Source organism: Harpia harpyja, chromosome Z (genome assembly GCF_026419915.1).
Source record: "Harpia harpyja isolate bHarHar1 chromosome Z, bHarHar1 primary haplotype, whole genome shotgun sequence".
NCBI lineage: Eukaryota > Metazoa > Chordata > Aves > Accipitriformes > Accipitridae > Harpia > Harpia harpyja.
This window is the reverse complement of record NC_068969.1, coordinates 33,410,134-33,431,506: the sequence shown is the minus strand read 5'-3', so window position 1 is coordinate 33,431,506 and position 21,373 is coordinate 33,410,134. Positions and strand designations below refer to the sequence as shown.

General features: G+C 41.9%; 1 protein-coding gene and 2 long non-coding RNA genes across 3 annotated transcripts in view; 1 reads left to right on the top strand and 2 right to left on the bottom strand.

The window, feature by feature from the left end:
* EDIL3 (EGF like repeats and discoidin domains 3) overlaps nt 1–9,709 on the bottom strand; it is a 265,042-nt gene extending 255,333 nt beyond the window's left edge. The window contains exon 1 of the mRNA XM_052778088.1: nt 9,342–9,709. Within this exon, the coding sequence (XP_052634048.1) occupies nt 9,342–9,408 (67 nt within the window). The 5' untranslated portion in view covers nt 9,409–9,709. The remainder of the gene's footprint in view (nt 1–9,341) is intronic.
* LOC128137289 (uncharacterized) lies at nt 4,175–6,701 on the bottom strand. The gene is made up of 2 exons (XR_008233651.1): nt 5,921–6,701; nt 4,175–5,830 (listed from the first exon to the last, which is right to left on the bottom strand). It is a non-coding gene; the product is annotated as an uncharacterized LOC128137289 (long non-coding RNA).
* A 4,142-nt stretch (nt 9,710–13,851) lies between the features above and the next one.
* On the top strand, nt 13,852–18,763 carry LOC128137288 (uncharacterized). The gene is made up of 2 exons (XR_008233650.1): nt 13,852–13,971; nt 15,570–18,763. It is a non-coding gene; the product is annotated as an uncharacterized LOC128137288 (long non-coding RNA).
* Nucleotides 18,764–21,373: the final 2,610 nt, after the last annotated feature.

Below are 21,373 nucleotides of genomic sequence, written 5' to 3'. Positions count from 1 at the left end.
GCACACATACACACACTTGAAGTCCTTGTGAAACAAATAACAAAAAAATTTTGTATTAACATTTTGAAGAGTTCTCTCTTTTTCCTCCTGAAGTAAATGAAGCATGTAGTGATTTTACTCATTCATTTTGGCTTCTTCCTGCTCAGCCTTCAGTTGGTCTGAATGGAGGAGCCAGAACCACGTCTACTCACCAGTGGTTTCAAAGCAGTTTACTTGCTTAGAAATAAGCCAGGGCAGAATTTCTAAGGCAGGCAGCTCCTCCCACTCTGCTGAGAGCATGCAGGGAGCTCCTGAGCCTCACCTGCTTTGCATGGCCAAGGAGGGATCTTTATCCGTAAGATAAATATTTGGCACAAAATAATTAGGGAAGAAAAACACTGTAATCTGTTCTCATCAAAATAACCTACCAGGACAGCTTAGTTAATCAACACTTGATTGGCCCCAGGATGGTGAGGTAGCACACAGATTCTCAGTACTGGGAGATGGCAGGAGAAATGCAGAATTTGCTCCTCTGCCTGCAGCCATGCCAAGGAAATGCAGACAGGAACACAGTGCATAATCCTGGGTCTGATTTCTGTACCTGGTTTCCATAGTGGGTGATACATAGCTATACACAAGGCAGGGAGAAATGTGGCATTCTGTGCCTTAGGGTAGGGTGGGGGAGCGAGTGAGCATGTCTCCCTGCTCAACATGGTTTAACTTCACCTGTTTAGCACCGAAAAAGAGACTTGGGACATTCACACATTGGGAACCAGCAAGCACCTGGAGGGGTAGGTCCCGAAACACATTTCTTGGCAAAAAATGCGTAAGCTGTCACGGAGAAAACTGTCCCTAACTTCGCCCTGAAGGAACCAGGTGAGGACACATATGGTGTCCAACAGCACCGTGTCACTCGCTCCTCCCTCCCTCTTCCCATCACCCATCCTTGCACGAGCGCTGGGGCTTGCCTGCTCCTGCCCTAAGTCATCCCAACAAGCTAAACTACCAGAAAACTAGCATGGCATAGAAATGATGGTTTTTATTGCTCTGCGTAAGACCATCACCAGTGCTGAAATTAGGGAAAAGTCAGTGACAAAGAGAAATTAGATAGGCTTGCCTATACTGTCAAATCTCACGTGCTTAGCAGTAACAAACTATAGAGATTTAGGAAGTTTCCTACAGGCTAGACCTTTGTTTCACCGCTCCAAGGGCCAAGAGGCTCTGACCCACAGGTCAGAGCTGCACCTTTTACTACTCTTTTACTCACACTCAGCATTTTAAATGCATATTAGCACATAATTATTCAACTACAGTGAAAGATACTGAGGCATACTGGAGTAGTAACTGCTCTTGCTGTGTGAAGCAATACAGACATAGTCTTAATATTAAGCCAGTACATATAGTCAGCCACACCTTACTCCAGCTGATTTCAGGGTTCTTCCTCAGAATGTTGATTTGGTATTTTTCCCCCAACAGATTTCGCAAAAGCAAAAATAAATCTCTAAGACTACATTCCCAAGTATGTCTGACATTGCTTTAATTACCTTTTTTTGTTGTACTCTGGTTGTCCACTATGACTTTAGTAATGGGCTGAACCAGAAGACCCATATTTGGAGAAGAGTTTGGGTTAAGTAAAACCACCATAGGAAGGAACCAGAGTGTACATGTATGTGCAAGTGTGCAACAGTGCAAAAATGCAGCATTTCTTAGAGAAGTTTCTATCAGAAAACATGCATTTGAACAAGGACACCAGGTTAAAGAGAAGCCTGGTGAAGCAAGTCAAGAGGTTACAATAGGATGGGATTGATCACACCCAGGAAAATGAAAGCCATTATTAAAGAGGTTGATCTTTATCCTGAAGGACTACCTATAAAGGATGCATCATTTTGTATGAGATCAGAAGGTAAGCCATAAAAAAGATATCAAAGAAATTAGACAAAAGCATCATTAAAGAAATATATATAGGACGTACCATAGAAGAGAACTACTAGGTCATTTTAGCTACTTCCCATGACAACAGCACATACTTTCCCCATTCACACTGTACACTAGTCACAGTATTAATCTAATCTTCCCTTAAAATTGTTCAAATACATGGACATTCCATGGTTTTAAAATAGTTCTGGAATAGTATCTAAAAGCAATCAGCTACTAGGTCTTTGTTTTTAACCTAGAAAAGCCCTTGTAAGGCAATCCTGTGCAATTCCTCACACAAGTAAGGAATCTGACAAGTTACATAGCAAATAATATTTTCTCCATCGCTATATTTCAAAAGCCCAAGCTGCAAAGGGGGTAAGTAAAAAAAAAAAAAAAGTCAGTCTCAGAGCCCAGGCCACTGCCTGCAAACGTAATACTTAACTAGAAAAACAAAAAAACCTGGCAAACAGATTAAAGCAGTATGGTCTATGGGACTGTAATAGAGAAAAAATCAGAGAGGAAGCATAGATTAAAGGGGCTGGTTGTGTGCAGTGATATCCAGCAGTGATAGAGGCTGTTGTACATGAGGGAGAGACAGACTGAAAGATGTAAATGTTGAAAATAAAATAAATCAAACGTCTTTTATTTTCTATTTTTTTCTGTTTTTCACACTCACACATCTTATCCAAAAGTATTTTCTATATTGTCTGTTGTAGTTTCACTGTTGTAGAAACCTAAGACATGAGTAATCAGATGGCAGAAATTACTGTTATTTACGCACTGCTGTCACAGCTCTCCATAATTATACAGGCTGACACAGCATCTTGACAATGATAGGAAAAAAGCAGTTTTTGTAGAAATTTTGTCAGCCTTCCTACACAGAAGCATGGCAAATAAAATTATTGCAGCTAAAAATTGGCAAAGCAATCACCTTTCAGGGTTCTGGTTTTTTTTTGTCTCTGTCAAAAAGTTACTATTGTAAGAATACTCAAAGACACAAAAAAAGCCCTCTATGTCCAAACTGTAGCTTTATCCTACAGTAGGGCCACAATCTGGCTATGCACAAATGCCTTGTGTTGTTTAAAACTGAAAACAATTAAAGAAAAAATGAGTTGCAAGGGGAGTGGGACAGGAAGAAGGAAAGAAGTTTATGTGCAAAACACTGAAAATGTCCTGTATTGAAATAAAAAATTTGAAACTCTCAGGTTCAAATCCATAGTCTGAACCACTTAACAGTCAACTCAAACCCATGCTGTCCATGTCCCAGGCAAGCTAAACACCAGAGTAGGACAGGGAAGACTGATTACTGGTTGAACTCTTGTATGCACAGAATTGCAATGTTTCAATAAAGTACTTTTGGTTGGCAAATTTCTCAATCGCTTTAACCCAAGAGTCACCACTTGATGCAGACACTGCATGCCGGACAGGTTATGCCTCTAGATCTGCCCCTACTCTCCCATGCACCACCTGGGACAAGAAGCACCACGGAGCACCCACATCGAATCTCCCACCTCCTCCCATGGAGGCTCTGCCTCCGCTCCCTCTTCCTTTTGGCCACCAAGGTCACATATGACCCATGAAACTGAAGCAGTTGCACATTTTTCGCTCACACCTTTAGTTTCCCGCTGGGATGTGCAAAGCTCCTACCCAGGCAAAACACAAGGAGAGCAGATCTTCTTGCGCTTGCTTACCCATCTGCTGCTCCTCCCTGCTGTCATCTGCATACTGGACTTTACTGCTTTAAATATTGTGGTTAAAATCTCCTAAAACTGAAAACCTGATGTTCTGCTGCCACAAGTGGTATAGCCAAGATAGCTACTCCAAGGTTCTCCATTTAAAAGGCACAGATGAATGAGTACTTTCTTCTGTATTTTCAAACAACTTCACCAAACTTGTTGTCATAAAAAGCCTTTGCCTACAAATGGCCCATTACTAAAGTCTGGAGGTTGTGGAGAGAAGCAAGGAATACTATCGTTAGTCTCAAAAACACAGCCTTAGATGTTCATTGCTTTTGTTGAATATAACCAATTTTGACCTGAAATACGGAGCTGTGCATCCCGAATTCATAGGACAATGAAGTCTTATCTAACATTACCCAAAGTTTTAAGGAGTATCAGACTTGATGTGTGGCACATAAGTGAATGTAATTCCTCTGTACATGATCTGAAATGTGGATATAGACACAATATAGTATGTATGCATATAGCCACTGTATAGTGTGTAAAATTGTTTTCATGTGTGTTTCATATGATAATGCATTCACACACACACCACATACTGTAATTATTAGCTAGAGACTTTATTAGATAACCATGGTCTGTTTCATTTCTCAGCTTTTAAAACTTAAAATAGAAGAACACGCCCACTGTGATGAAAGGAAACACAGCTTGCTGACAAAAGAGAAAAAAACCCACACAAACAAACAATAGAAAAACCCCACAAGTACATTGCCCCAACAATGAGACTGAAATTTGATAAAATCCCAAACCATGAAAATACATGCACAAATTCTGCATCTCCAAATTTCTGGGACACCAGCTGCTAGCTCAGCCTCTGCTTTCAGTAATACCCCAGATCCAGCTACGCAATTGCAGTTACTGTTTTTGAACAGGTCCACACTCTGCTCCTGCAATACGAATGGCACAAAGGCTGCTTTACCCCCTACACACCATATCATTAGAAAATTAGCCATACCCTACTGTCACTACACTCAGTGAGTAGCTTTCCCTTTAACGTAAGATCTAAGTTTCCTATAAAGGAAACTTAGACCCATTATCACTTACTCCTCAGGCTGATATAACTCACTGAATTTAGGCTGATGTTGGCTTTCCCCCTACATTCTCCCTTCATCCCCTTTAAATGGAGAATGTGTGTAGGTCCTCCAATGTAAGACAGCATTTTCCAGAGGTCTTAGGTTTGCAAATGTTAAGGTTATTACAACCCTTATTTGGGTCTGAATCTTTTAACTCACCTTTTATTTTCTAATGTATCACCTGACCAAGAAAAATTAAAACTCTTATTTTCACTGTGAACCTGTTTTGAAAGTTGAAATAAATTAATACTGTTTTTATGTTTAACCCATATTATTTCAAACTCAAGGCAGCTGGGCTTCAAGTATGCTACAAAGCCCAATATCACTTGTAATACAACACTGACCATCCTTTAAGATTTCAGAAATACTCCTGGCTCTGTGGCTTATATAAGTTTGAAATGTGTAAAAACCTAAAAAATGGAAAACAGTAACATGCTAACTCCTATGTGACTCACAATAAATTAGAGAACAACATAGATTTATTTCTTGACTCTTGCAGTTTCTTAAACGCTGCTTCTCCAGATATTTATACTTGAAGGGATACCAAGCTGTGAGTTTGTCACTGCTGCTGTATGGACATGTGCTGTACAAACAGCTAATTCAAGGCATAAATATCAACCTTTTAATAAGAAGTGATTATCTTTTGAAATAACTTCCAAAGTTAATCATTTCCTTGATTTTCAACTGGATGGTAATTGGAAAAATGTGGAGGAGGGAAGGTAAGACAGTGCCCCTTTTCACTATGCTACCATTGATACACAACCTTGTATGAAGTATAACCTTTGAAAAAAAACATAAAGGATAAAGACATAAAGGGCAGAGAAAGAGGAAGTTGGACACTTAAAAAAAAACCAACTAATACCACCACTATTACAACTGGACTATTAATTCCAGTTATAATAATGCTTGACTGGACATCAAATTCTATCCTGTGCTGACCAGACACGTACAGGATGCAATAGTATATCTGCTATATGCTTTCTGGAAGCTATATGAGCAGTCACGGAAAATCAATTTGAATACAAATGTAATTTGTTAAAAGAACAGTGAAAATCATTATGCAGGGTCACACTGTCAGCAGTTTGCACAGAAGCAGATGCCATCCGAAGATGCAAAAGCATTCTGTAAAACAGAAGAATCTCAGTCTTTAAAAGTCTCTGTGATCTTTCCAGTCTTTCAGTATAGTTACATGAGAACAAAGCTACAGTTTACCTCTCTTGTTTCTCAGCACTTTTACTCCTTGCAGCTCATTCCAGCTGCAGAAAGAGGCTTTATAGAAACTTCTAAGCCTCAGAGAGAGTGAAGGTTCCCACTGTAATGGAGAAAAAGCAACATCTTTGAAACAGTTCCTTGAAAGTTCCAAAATATTTATCTCAGGCTGACAGGACACAGTCATGAAACAAAGAACTAGATTTGCCTGGTTTTGGCAATGTCAATATTGCTTTTAGGCAAACCATACATAAAAATTCAGCATCAAGCTAACTGAAAACGCATGATACAATTTAACGACCAGCTTCACAATGAAGACAACTCAAATGGTAAATCTTCAGAAGATCCTGTTGCAAAGACATTTAACACATAGACATGGAATATACCGATTTGCTATGTACTTAGAGTGCTGTTACCATAGCCGATTGATCAGCTTACCCCATTCCATGAGGTAAATCTGGGGACTAAAACAGCCACCAGTTTTAAATTAGGTTTTCCTTTCATTGGATCCCAATCTTTACTGACTGTTCTGAAAGGTACTGGCTTATTTGTTTCTAAAAAAATACACAGTGGGACTCAGGAACCTGTATTACTATAGATGAGATGCACTGTATTTCTTCCACCTGAAATAATCTCTTGTAGTCTCTGTAGTCACTCTTGCAGTTACTGTCTGTCCACTACACCGTAGAACATCAGATTGGCTCATGTTCAAATTTGACCACGGAACAGCAACAGCAAATGTAAAACCTTACAGCTGTTTTGAAATATGTATAAAAGGACATTCCTTATTAAAAATGCACCTGCATCTTCCTTGCAAACTAAGGGGTAGAAGTCACTGCACCCTTGAAGCCTAGTTTCATCATATACAGGCATATTAAATGCATCTCTGAAGATCAGACTTCTGTTACAGTGCATGAGATTGCAAATTTATTAGATTGGCCAAAGAAGAAAATTGCAGTCTTCCACTGGGATGACTTTTTCCATCATCATCATCATCATCATCATCATCATCATCATCATCATCATCATCATCATCGTCATTATCACCTCTCTCAATCTTTTTCCTCCTCCCTCCCTTTAAAAAAAAAAAAAAGAAAAAAAACCCTTGCTGATATACTATGTATGTGTTCCAAACACAAAAAGCAAAAGAGGTTTTTAAGATACCACGAATAAACAGGATTTTGACCTCCATCATTACTTTTCAGAGCTCCAATAAAAAAGCAGTTGGTATTTTTCTTTGTAGACTTGAAACACGGGTCAGTAATGAACTACATGACTTAACTTTGATCTGCAGGTGGAATTTACCCCAAAAGAAGACAGGGAAGAACTGGCCACTGCATAGATGACACTACCATGGGTTTTCATTATACACATTATGCAAATGGACTCATCAGCAAGTTATGTTCAAACAAAGCACAAAAAGTTTTGTAGCATTTAAAACCTGCTCTCTAAAGAGTTTCAGTTACTTATAGTGCTTACAGTCATCATAACTTTGAGAGGATCTATTAAAAGTAAACGTTATGACAGTGAGCAAAATTAACCCAGTATATCAGACATGTCAAGCAACGTTTTAGTCTATTTCAGCATAAAAAAAGACTCTGTATAATTTTCTTCTGTCTCATTTTGAAAGCCAAGGACAAACCTTTAACTGAACAATTACAGCTTAAGCAATCACAGAGCAAATGGATTTTTTTTCCTTCCTATTTCACTTCTATTAGAAAACCTAAGAAGATATCTCTGTTCTGAAGTTACCTAAAAACATGGCAAGACCGTAGACTTAGATGAAAAAACGTCTCAGATGTGAACTATGAGAAGTCCTACAGAAGCCCCATGCAAAGTATTTATGACAAGTCCAGACTTTGTGGCAGACATAGTATCTTTTGCTTAAAAGACTTTGGGCATAAACTGCAGGTACAAGGACATATTGCATAAGCTATCACATGCTCGCTGCAACTGCGTGAATGTTACTGGATTCGGAGAAGCCACTGTGCTGAATAATTTAAGATCCAATAAAATATTCAATTTTACTGATACATTGGTTTCATTTTAAAATAAAAAATGTGAATAATGACGGGAACAGGTCTAAAAGTCAACGGAAATACTACGTTACTCATTAGGATAACAGTTGGTCTACTAAGCTTCGGGAAGATAACAACTGGGGCGATAATAAAAAGGTCTCCAACCCCGAGACATTCCCCCCACGCCGGATGCATCACACGGAGGGACAGACACAGCCCCGGCAAAGGGGCATGTCTGGAGCTGGCGGAGGGCGAAAAGGCTGTGCCGGGGGAGGGGGGGGGGACGGACGGACGGACGGACAGGGGGAAGCCCCCACGTAGGACGGCGGCCGCCCACGGAGGGTTTCGTGCTGTGGGTCGAGGTGGCAGTGCGGAGGGGACCCACGGCGGTCCCTGCGCCCGGGGACTGAGCTCCTTCCCCAGCGGCGCTGCGCCCGCCTCGGCGGGGAGCGGCGGTCGGCACCGGCACCGGCACCGGCACCAGCAGCGGACGGGACGGGACGGGACGGGCGGCAGGTGAAGCCCCACCGCCCCCGGCGCCTTCCCGCCGGGCCAGCCCCGGCCCCTTCGCAAGAGGTGCTGCTGCGGAACCCGGTCTTGCCCCCCCCCCCCCCGCCCCCGACGCTCAGCTCGTAGCAAGATGAGCTCCGACAACTTTTTTTAATGCCGGGAGGAGGGAAAATCCACCTAGCCTCCACTACGTAATTGTTCTAAATAACAATAAAGAGAACTCCAAGAGCTCTAAAGTTATTTTTCTGGGGTAGGGTTGGGCTTTGCTTGGGGGTTTGGGGGCGGAGGGGGAGTATGAGACAGAGACGGCGCCGCTGGTGTTTTAGATGGAGATGCCCTAGTTAGAGGGAGACAGGAACAGGGTCGCCTTACAAGAGCTGTTCACTGCTGTCGAGATACTAAAGCCCCAGAACGTGTTTGCAAAGTGTTCCGCGGTTTGCTGGCTCTTCGGCTGAGAGCTAACAGCCTTCAAATTAAAATGAAGACCGGTGACGGGGGGGGGGGGGGGGGGGGGGGGGAAGGGAAAAGAGATGTGGACAGCTCTGCGGCTATTATTAAATCTTCCCAGCCGCTCATCTGGATTACATTTAAGCTCTCACGGCGTTTGTTTCCCCTCTAATTAAGCGTAGTTTCAAAACAGAACATGTCTGAGGATGGATCTTTCTTCGGCTTCTATTTAAAATGTAGAGGTAAGTATTTTCTTTTTTTTTTTTTAATAAAGAAAACAAAAAAAAAAGGCAAGCCCAGACGGAGGCACCCGGCTGAGAGCCGCCCGCCAGTCGCGCCTCCCCGGTCCCCCCCGCGCACTTCGGCTCTGACTTTGCGAGAGCTCCGGCGCGGCCCCGACAACCCGTCCCCCAGTCCCCCCGTTCCCCCCCCCATCCCCGTCCCCTCACCTCGGGCGAGGCGCGGCCCCGCCAAGCTCCCGCAGAGCACCAGCCAGGCCAGCACCGCGCGGTTCATGGTCCTCTCCTCCCGCGGCCGCGCCGCCTCTGCCGAAGGAAGAAGAAGGAGGAGGCGGCGGCGGCGCCTCCGCCCGGCGAGGCGAGGCGAGAAGGTCCCTCCCGGCGCGGCCCGGCCCCCGACCGAGCGCAGCCCCCGCCGCGGCTCCCGCTGCCGCCGCCCTAGCAGCGCCGAGGAGGCTGCCCCGCCGCCCGCCGGCTCTGCGCGCCCGCCAGGTGCCGCCGCGCCTCCAGCATGGCCCGGCCGGCCGCCTCCGTCCCGCGGGCGAGCCGCCTCCTCCTCCTCCTCCTCCTCCCTTCTCCTCCTCCTCCCTCCTCCTCCTCCTCCTCCTCCTCCTCCTCCTCCTCCTCCTCTTGCGCGACCGCGGCCGCTCTGCGCGCCCAGAGCGGCTCCTTCGCGGGGGGAGGCGGCGGCGGCGGCGGGCGGTGCTGCTCGACACACCCTGGCACCTGCTCCGCCCCCCCCCATTCCCTCCCCAGACCGCGCCTCCCCCGCCGCTGCGGCGGGAGATGCGGGGGTCGGCGGGGGGGGGGTCGGGGACGGGGACGACGGGGACGACGGCGAAGTGCACCACGGCAAGGGACTGGCTTCTGGCGGAGCCTCTCCCCCACAGCCCGCTCCGTGCCCCTCTGCCCCCCCGGGTGCCGTCTGCGCGGATCGGGGTCTCGGGAGGGGGCTCAGGACCGCATCCCCGGGGTTCCTCTTCCGAGACAAATTCGTGCGTCGCGGTTTAGTCGTTGGCGCTGCGGGCAGCTGCCCTCTTCCCTGAGGGGATGGTCGCAGGCCGGCGCGGTCCGCAGAGGTAATTTTACCCTCCACAAACTTTTTTTCTCTTGTGGGTGCTGTTTAGACAGCCCTGCGCTTTGCTGTGCGCTGCTTCAGCTGCCGGCTTAAAATCCTTCCTGAACATCCAGGTAGGGAACTTGCATGAAATATGAACGTCCATTCTTCCATCTCTCTCCCCGGGCAGGACGTCGTCCTGACCGGTACTGAAAGGGAACCGAAGCAAGAATGCAAGACATGGTGAAATTTTAGAAGTAGTCCAAGGTGGAGGACGGGAAGGTCCCATGTCAGACCACGACTCACAAGTTTTTTGTTGGTTTTTTTTTTTTTTTCTACCTGCATATATACAGCTACAAAAGTGAAATAAGTACTAATTGCCCAATGGGATTCAAAAGGCTCTTCAGGTATTTTATAGCTGTAATTGCATCCCCTTTACATGCCCTCGTAGTAAAAGAGCCAATATTAATATTATATTAAACATTAATGCAGTTGCTGAGTGAGAAGAATGCCCTTAACAGCATTAGGCTGTTGAGAAGCATTTCTATAGACACAACCTGAATGTCCGGGCCGGTTGCATGACAACAAGGAGAGACATCATGAAATTAAGAGTAGAAACGACCCGTTAAATCGTCTAATCTGTGGGCTACTTTGGCTAGCGTCTCACAATAGTTTCCAGCATTTCATTTTACACGCCCTTTGTCTACCATTAAATGCCTGTAAGTGGCACGGTGACAGCCCTTCCCTGAAGCTCTAGTTTTACATCTCAGCTTGCAATTAATCGCATTTTTCTCTGACATGGGAAGTATTTCAGTTTCAACACATTGCATTGTCAGGAAAGAATTAAAAGGATCAGGCTTTTTGCATTGGTTAAGCTATGAAATTACCAGAAATAACACGCCTTGATAAAGAGCATTTTACACCCAGAATCCGAGAGCATTTTCTGCTTGCATACCGAACGCAGGTGCACACACCAAGCATGCACTTCACCCATCACGGAGGTGCAAGCTTCTCCGGTGGCACTCAGCCAGCAGTACTGGGGCACTGCAAAATTACCCAGCAGGTTAGGACAGATAAAGAAAAAAACATCTCCCGTACACTAATGAAGCCCACGCTAGCACAGAAGATATGTTAGCACGGGCTTTAGTCCAGCGTATCTCTCTGCACATGCAGTAGCTGGTAGCATTCACCAAAACTTTCACTGTCTTCGCTGTTATGTGTGCTGCACCTGGCAGCACTCGCGTGGGCTACAGTTATGCCTTCGTTTTGCTGCACAGACATACTCTGCGATTGCATCACTACTTCTACAGCGACTTGGATTTTACACGTCAGTGTCCATGCCAGAGATCTCCCTGAAGAACTACTGTCTGGAAAGAAAATACTTCTATTTCTCTTCGAGGGCTGCTTTACTATCAATACAGAGATAGTGGAAATTTAGGAAGCCTTAACAGAGCTTCTGATATTAATGCATCGTTTCTCCACAACGGTGCTAATTTTACTGCTTATCTCTGTTTTACAACCAAGAATCCAGCTGTCATAATTACAAGGCAAGCTGCACTTTAGCTGCTGTGGCAGCCCAGCATGCCTGCACCCCCAAGCGGCAGGCTTGCCTTTTTTTATTTTTCTTGAGGGAATAATCCCGTAATGCAGCCCCTTTATTTCCCCAATTAGAATAAATCTAAAGGGCCTAACTACATTTGGTACTGGGAAGCCTTTTTCCACTGAGAGCCTGTGACTAGCAGCTGATTAAAATGACACAGAAATAGCTTCTTCAAAGCCAGGCACTGTTTATTCAGCCAAAAGGGATGAAACAACAAAAGGCTTTTATGTTTGGTTCTTACCTAAAGTGCAATGCCTTTTTGTTTTCAGATTTTGAATAAGTTTTATTCAGCAAAATCTATCTTCCCCACCTCAGAGTAATCAGACTTTTCCTGCAGCTTTCTTGCTGTCCTTCTCTGCCGGGCTCCCCTTCACGTGCTGCTTCCTCCTGCTTGCTCCCCTGCATTTCGGGAAGGACCTGGCTCGGGGATGCTGCAGGATCTCCCCTTCATCCAGTGCCTTCCTTCTAGCCCAGTCGTTTTTCTTAGCACAGAGCAATGCCATATCCTGCTCCAACTTGGTGCTGAGACGGGGAACCAAAGGAACCTTAGTAGATATAGTAGATATATGAATGTAGATAGGAATTGTTTAATAATTATCTAGCTTATAATGAAATTAAAGAAGTTTCAATAGAGGTAGACATGGCCCAAGGGGATGAGAAGTGATGTTTAACGTTTCCATTGTTGAGGCTGACTGAGACAGGAGATAGTCCCTGATAAGAATCAACAGTGACTCCAAGAACCAGCCAAGACCGACCTTGTGATTTGGACAAATGCCAAGGGACAACTGAGTCTGCGCAGGGACAGAAGGTTAAGAGTTCACTGTGAAGAAGACATACAGCCTTCATCTTCACGACCACCAGACGACCACCATAAGGAGGCACTGCGCAAGCGCAGTTGAAAGGAAACTATGGAAATGACTTCCTAGAGCTAATTATAATATGAAGCGGGGATAGGTAATGCCTATGTATAGGCGTATTGCGAAACTCTATGTATATGTAACACTTGACTGTATAAATTTGGGGTGAACTGCCAAAATCAGGCGCACACGACTTTGGTGGGACTACCCCCCGTGCTGCTCAGCGCTGAATGAACATATCTACTTTACAATCTCACTGATTGTGGAGTCTGTTTTCCGCACGTCAGTGCTCTGAGAATGGCTCCGAGGTACAGATCGTTCCTTCCTCCCAACTCAAAGGTAGTAATTATTTGCATCTAGGTTTTCTTAATATGGATTTCCTGATATGTATAAGCCAAACCTATTTACTGTGCTAGTCTGAGTTCCCAAGTCTCCCTGGGCTATCCTGCTATGGGCCCTCAATTCTTCAGTGCTACATCACCACCGTTGTCATCGGGGTTGTTGTTGTTGCAGCATGTCACAGCACTCTCCACCTGTAGTGACCAATCCCTGACCTGACCTTCTTGGTGGAGAGGCTGGTGTCCTTCATTGTCCTCTAAAGTTCAGAAATGGTGGATTTCTGCCATTTGTTGTATACACCTTTCTTGAAGCAACTGCCTCACTTGATGGTGGGAAAAACTGCCTTCTGACTCTGCTGCCATTTATAAGTACTATAGGTATGTAACCATCATTTTCATATGGGAAACCCCAAGACATCTGGAAGGTTCTCTTTCCCTTACTTGCTTACATATCTGCAAATCCTTAGTGACTTCCCAACAGTGAAGGCACTTGGCTGAAATACAGACGAAATGGGGCTGGAATGACATAAGCCATTGCAGCTCAAGCTGACAGTCTCACTTTGTATATGAATTTTGATATTTATATCAATATATAAATATTATATTTTTATATTTGTATTTTGATATTTATCTGTAATGCAAAATTCTTCCTTCTGTCGTGAATTCATGATGCGCTTCATGTTCTGGATTTTAGTACTGAAACGGTCTCAAGAGGTCAAGAACAATTTTGCATCCAGTTTTTTTAACTTCTTCCATCTAAAGGATCAGCACTGTTTACCATGAATTTTTGCCTAACAGGATTACCAGATAGGGGCTGCGAAAACTGTCTAAATGTGCAACACCCCATGCTTAGGCTAAGGATCCCTGGATCCTTGATCTTCTGGAATGGAGGGGGTAGAGCGGAGAGACAGATCAACTGCTGCCTTTCAAAGGGAAAACACAACATTGTCAGCTTCCTTGAGGCGGGGCAAGAGCTATTCCACAGCTGGTAATGTTCCCATTTTTTCCTTCATCTTCCTTTCGTTAGTACTTATTTTTCCCCACCTGTTGTCTGCATTATTTCCTGTCCTACCCCAAATGCTCAAATTAACCCTTTGAAGTCCTGCACTACATTAAACAGGAAAAAATTATAACCATTACAAATGTAGGCAGCCACGTCATTTGCCACACTGCCCTTAGATAAAAAGCCATCAGGAAAGGAACAACAACAACAAATCTTAATGCACAAAATGAACACATTTTTAGCATAAGAAATAGAATAATGCTTCATGTTTAATAGTAGTGACACAAGGTCTAATACTTGTTACACAAAAGGTGAACTGAGTAACTCCCATCTGTGCTGCAGTAGTAAAAGAGTAAGAGCTTAACCTTACTGTTCACCAACCTCTTGCCAATTTTAGAAGTCACCTAGTAAACATAAAAGTAACCTGTCAATTACCCTATAACACCTTTAGGGTATCTTGGATACCAGCTTTGCTTAGGAGATTAGCTTTATCACTGGTTCCCATCAAAGCATTGGCCAGATTTGAACCTTCTTAAAGTGAGAAATCCGGACAAGCTCAGCGCCCAGGGTGTACAGGCAGAGATTATATTGCCACCTCAATTATAATTAGCACTATAAAAAGCCACTGCTGCACACAAGCAGTGGAACTTTCCATAATGTTTTCTAATAATATGTACTTTGTTCATCAGGGATTTGTCGTACATCATTCACCATAACTGGCTACTCTGATTCTGCGAGTCATTGGCGTGTATGTGCCTCAGAGAAAAGAAGAGATACTACATCTGTCTGTCACCACCACCGCAACACTGCCAGAATTATTCTTTTGGTTGACACTACCTCTGAAAAAGGGAACAATTCATTCTTTTATCTCAGCCCAAACAAAGCCTGATCCACCACTTCTTGAACATGCAAGGTTTCCACTTAAGTCAACGTGGGGTTTTGTTGCATAAAGCATGGAAGATCCTGCTTCCCTCAAACCTTTCTGGTTCAAAAGAAGTGTCATGTAATGCTGCATCATAGGAAAGGGAGAGAAGTGGCTGTGCAACACAGGGAAACAAACTCCATTTAAAAAAAAAAAAAAGTACTTTTTCTTTCCAACTTCTGTAGCATGGATTTTTTTGACTCTTTATAGAAAGGAGGCAACAAAATCAGTGCCATAATTGGTTTTGATTCCCCTTCTTTTATCTTGGAAATAAGCCTTTACTGTCTACAGAGGACAGATATTTAAGAACCCCGTGCATTGGCTAAATGTCTGAGTATGTTTTAAAATGAATCCTTTGCCACCCATAATGTGAGTGTGTAATGTGCATAGGAACATAAAAGAGGAGAAGGGTACACAGGCTAAGGTGTGAGAGCAACCCATGAAATGAAGTATTCCTACGTTTTGTTCCACATATCCTTCAGCACACCACTGAAGTTGTGGAAGTAGATGCTAATTAATTTCAGCTGAAATTATTCCCTGCCCACTTGTGAGAGGAAGAAATTTAGATTTATGGAAATGGTGTACAGTGGTTCTTTCGGCAGCAGTAAGACACGTAGAAGCTGAGTGCTAATGTGCTTGTGTCTGTTCACTGCCGCTACAGACAGTTCGTCACCAACACCATGTGATTCCTCTACTTTCTACATAGGAAGGTCTGAGTTAAACATCAGCATCACTCCTCTGCATTGCTGATGTTAAGTTAACAAGGCAAAGATGCACCCCGATAAAGTGTCACTTGCAGCAAGCTGCACATGGTGGGTCTTCTGATGTGGGTGCAGATTGGTTTCTGCTCAAGAATCTGTGCCAGCAGGCAGTGATGCTGTGAGACTGCAGTTCTCAGGTGAGCCCAAGTCCCTTGGATGGAGAACTACAGGAAGCCCATGCATGGTTCTTGAGAGGATGATGAGCACCCGGAGAGTCCATGACACTGCTTAACCCCATGCTTTGCTGCCTACATCAGTTTATAAAATGCCTTTGCACTCGATACTGAGGAGTGGTCTGACTGGCATCCCGGATATTATGTTTCTGTGCCCTCCTGCATTCTGCTTCCAGCTGCAAACAAGTGTACTTAAAGGAAATCAGTGAGTGGAAGAGAGACTATGTGATTGAACAACCCTCGGTTCCTTACGAACCCAAGTTAACACACACCTCTCTCTTTTTTGAGTTTGTCTCTCTCTGCACTGGTGCATGATTCCTATTTTCTCCACTTGCACACTGACTGCCTTGCACCAGTAAAGATTGTTCTGCCTTGCTCTATTGTACTCCATGTTATGGAAAAGCTAAATCATGATCATTAATTGGAGCATCAAGTCACTATCAAACACATATACACGTATACCATTCTAAACAGCCATTTAGAGAAAAGGCGGCAACGGTTCTTTGAAATCTCTAGCAAAGTTTGCCTTGCTTCTCATCCCTCAATATTAGGACCTATTAGCACCCTGAATCATTGCAGAAACATCTGTGAAGTGCAGCCCAGCAAGCCAAGTTTGCAGTAGCTGGAAGGATTCATTCTCATGCAATATAAGTTGCAGTCTTTGATATCCAAGTTCCCTGGTGTTGCTACCACTTGATCAAATGAGTCTGAAGCAGAATTTCTACAAAATACGCAAGGGCAGTGGTAGAAGAAAGCCGATAGGATTCCAAATACAGCTTTTTAGATGCAAAGCTGAAGTTCCTACCTTAAATCTGTAATGACCAAGGTGGTGTTTTGGATTTTTTTTGCTTCAGTGCTACATAAATGCTGAAGTTACAATTTTGCAGAGATAAATGTGTTACACCAAGGCCTGCATCCTACTGTTATTTATATTAGAATTCCGAGGACAACACTACAAATGAACTTGGTGAAAGAGTTTGTTTCAGATACCTACAAAAGATATTTTCATCTTAGCAAGAAAATATTTTAACTGTTTAAACTGTAAGCAGCTCTTACGGTGTGTGAGGCTGCTTTTCCCTAAATGTGCTGTTGCAGATCATGCCAGTAAATAAGAAGTCTATTCTTTTTTTTTTTAATTATTATTAATTTTTTTATTCTGAGAGGAAAAAAAGAGATTGGAACATAATTTTTTAAATTATTTTGTCTTACTTTCAGTACTTATATTGCACAGTTAGTTTTAACAGCTCATTCACACTGAATTTCAGAACCCAAGGGAGGAACCATTAAATCACAATAAAGTATTTAATGGAGTTGTGCAATCTGCATTTCAGAGACTTAACTGCAAACTGAGCCAAAGATCTTGTGATTTCAGAATAAGAGAATCTTATTAGAGCCCAGAGACTTTTGACACCTGGTCTCTCATGGTGGAGTGCATTTCAAATCAACATTACATACACTTAATAGATTTCAATTACTGGGTTTGTGTGAAACAAGAAGACAACTAACCAAAACTTTTCTTTCATCTTCTGATGAGCTGGCAGTTTATCATGACATTTTGTAAATCATTCAGGTTGGAATTTGACAATGTGAGAGATTTTAGGAATACTTTTATGCCACTGCAGTGAACCGACAGAGCCATCCTGTCTCGATGTATGACAACTTTTCCTTGTCATATAAAATTATTTTTAAGTGTTCTTGGTTTTATGTGTTTGGGTTTTTTTAATAGTTTTTGGTTGTTTGGTTTGGTTTGGTTTGGTTTGGTTTCTTGAGGGATGACCTAGAGATGTGTGTTAGAAATTTATATTCATCACAAAAAGAAAAGAAAAAAAAAAGTTGATGAAAGGAGATGTGCTAGTTCCAGTTAAATTTCTGAAAGGTAATATTTTTCATGACTGGTAGAACATTTTTGTGCAAGATGGAAAAGGGCATACTCATCTAAAGAAGACACAAGATCCTCTTTTCTTTTCAGATTGTTAGTGGTACAGCAGCCAGAAAACTTGCCTGACACAAAATGCTGAGATTCCTACCTGTACTCTGATTCAGGCAATACAGCTGCTTTGTCTGGCTTTCTGGAATTTCAATTAACTATCCTGATTATTTCTTTTCCCTCAGGGACTCCACTTTTCCAATGAGTACTCTGGTTCTCATGATAATTTTGAGAAATCTTCATTTTGTCTTATTTGATTTTATCTCTATTGACAGTCAAAACATATTTTCCAGACAGCTGTTGTAGAGGCTGGGGTTTGAGGCTGCACTGCATTAGAGGATCTGCCAAGGTGCAGCAGCAACAGCCTCTTCCCTTGAGGACTCCCACCTTAAAATTACAGCCAAAAAGACAAAGCCCAGGAGAGAAACAAAGTGAATGGGCAGAAGAATAAGTAAACTAACAAAATATTTTATGATAAAATAAGATCTATCCATGCAATTCTTTTTCTGTTTGTGGTATTAATTGTATCAGCCATTGGTATCAGTAAAGAAATCATCTGGAGATGACTTCAGTTGTCCAAGTTAAAAGCTCCTTCAGCCCTCAGACTGACATCTGTATCCTCACAGGAACCTCTTAAGGATTGTGCAGGTCCCAGAGCACCAGCCATGTTGTCTCTTTTGAGTTCAATATCAGTACATCTCTCCCTGCAGCAGGAGGTTGCTGCAGTACTGTTTTACCCCACTAGCAGTCAATTTTAATAATAGTAATAGTAATGGTAATGGTAATAATAATTCCTCTAATGAAAATAAAGAGAAACTCAGAAAGCAAAAATATATTTAAGTATAGGCATGTAGAACAAACAATGTTTATGTCATCACTGGATGGGCACATTGACTGTACTATTCAACAGAATTTATAATGCTTTATGACTACATGTTTCTAATATTATGGATAAATCTTCATAACATTAAAATATATAAATATTTCTCATAAATGTTTTCTTTCTTCCAAGGTTTTTTTTATATGTCCCTCCTCTTTTTCCTTTTAGATATCCTGAAGTGCTGCCCAAGTGCTGCTTTTGTCATTTTGTTTCACGTTTGGGAGTTTTGGCTCTTAAGCGAGAACATTTTAAATTTCCATCCTCCATTTTTCTCAATCTGGAAAAGCTTCCTGTTTAAGAGATTTCCTTACACAAGAACATGAAAGCAGAGTATGATAAAGGATGTTTCTCTATGTATTTATTTTTAAATGTGGTACTCAAGAATTAGAATTTTCAGAAAGGTAGTTTTCTTTCAAGTCCTTTGGTTCCAGTCGGCTAAATAAGAAAGATTAATTACTGCTATAAAATTCAGTTATAAAATATGGATGGATATAATATGGAAGCATGTTATTTGTCAAGTTATTTTTTAATATAGGCAGTCAAATATTTTAGTATCTCGTAAATTAGGGTGGTTCTTACAGGTCTTGTACACTCATTCACCAGAGATGTAATCGTGTCTAACATCTATTCAATGGTAAGTTTTTGTAGCTTTGTTAATCAAATAGCCAATATTGGAGCACTGCAGCCATAGAGAAGAAAAATATTAATTCTCAAAATCCCTCTAAATCCCTCTTTTTATGGTGGGGGAAGACAGAAAAGAAAGGCAGAAGCTGATAAAAATAGCCAAAGATAAACTTTACAAAAACATTTTGATCTTTAACCTTTGATGAGTTGATGATTAAAATCCAGCTTTTCAACCTTATATATGTATGCAGGTAAGAATGACCTATTTACACCCAGATTTTTTCCTGGGCCAAAACAACTTCTTCAGTATAGGCAAGGTTTAAATTCACTTTATACAGTCCTCAGATTAATACAAGAATATTGTATCTGAAATACAAACAAATTATGACCTTCAAGCCTGAAGAAAAGTCACATTTTATTAGATGGACAGAGAAGACTTGTACTTCAATGCCAAATGTTATTTGTTAATTCACATATCATTCCTGCTTTTGGCAACTAAAGTCCCTAGAGATCAAAGGAGTGGCCCAACCTACCGATCCTTTAGAGATGGGGTTTTTTTTCATCCTGTTCATTTGGATCTGCAGATGCTCTTCTTTTGTTATAAGGTTGAAAAATACACCCTTTACACTGAGGTGCAATGAACCAAGTACTCGTCAGAGATAATAAAAATTACATCTGTACTTGATCAACTATAACCTCCCAAAGCTGAACTGCCATACTGTGAACTGCATAAGAGAAATTTGCTGTATCTGCCTAGTTGACATTATTTAGAAGTAGTAATGATCTGAATAAGAAATTCCTTTCAATTCTTGGGAAAAAAAACCCCATGATTTAGCAAGTTCAGCTTGGATTGCAAACAGAACTTCTTTGTTAAGTTTTAGAAAATCTGGAGTTCAATGGTTCCAAGTCCTACCCAGAAGTCTTCCCTGCCATGCAGAGCTTTACTCTTTTAATCTAGGTTAGTTCCTCTGAAATTCCTCTGTCCTTAAGTTTTTGGGTTTGTTTTTTTTTTTTTTGAGAAAGACCACATGTTTGATATTCCTTTGACACATATTTCTTAGCCCATTTTCCTGTTGGATATGAGACTTCTGGAAGACCATGCTCCCACAGTAACTCCAGGATTTTTCTTTTCAACCATTTAAACTAACTTTTAGAGTCTAGCTGTTTGAAAGATAGATGCATGTCCCAAAACATTGGGAAGATCAGTTGCCAAATAAAGACAATTTGTCTCTCCATGGGCAGAAAGGCACACACATAATTTAGACACCAATTGCTCACACTGATGAGAAGATGCAGAATAATCGGAGTGCAGGGGTGAGGAGGTCTTTCTCCATGAAAAAAAAATAGTGGAGATATCAGCATGGGAAGCAGAAGAAGGATCAGAGGTTCCTTTTAATTTGAGGACCACAGAAAGTAACTAGTAATATCATCAAAGACTGAGAAAATGAAAGGGAGGAGATAAGCTCATTTAAAAGAGACTGAAATACTGTGGTGTGGAGGAGAAATATTAATAAATTATTGGAAGGGTGTGACCTGATGGTACTGCAGTGTGGCTTTATAGTGGAGGACAGAGATTATAATGGTTGGAGTGTCATGCAGATATTGCAGTAGATTTTGACAAAAGAAACAAACAAAAAGACCCCACAACACGTGTAGAAAACTAGGCTTAATTACTTCTGTTGCTTTTTTATTGCTTTTTTAATACAGATGCTTTGCAAATGCAAATATAATACATTTTATAAATATATTTATTGGTTGTAAAAAAGGCAAAATAAACATTTCTCTCTGTCTTCATCTACAATAACGAGAGGCGCTATCCATGAACAAATGTTAACATTAACACTTTCATCACTTGCAAGAAATATATGTTTAGCCAGCAATTTTAAAGACTAAAACTATTACACATAAAGTTGGTGATATCATCTCTAATAAAAATAATAGATACTATTGTAGCAATATAGATGACCAGCATTTACTACAGTCCATAGTTAGTGTTCTGGCTGAACTTTAAATGCTTTTTATATTCAGTTTGCAGCTTGTTTTTTGGTTTTATCACCTCTTGTTTCCATCAACTTTTAAAAGTTACCCATTGAGCTCATT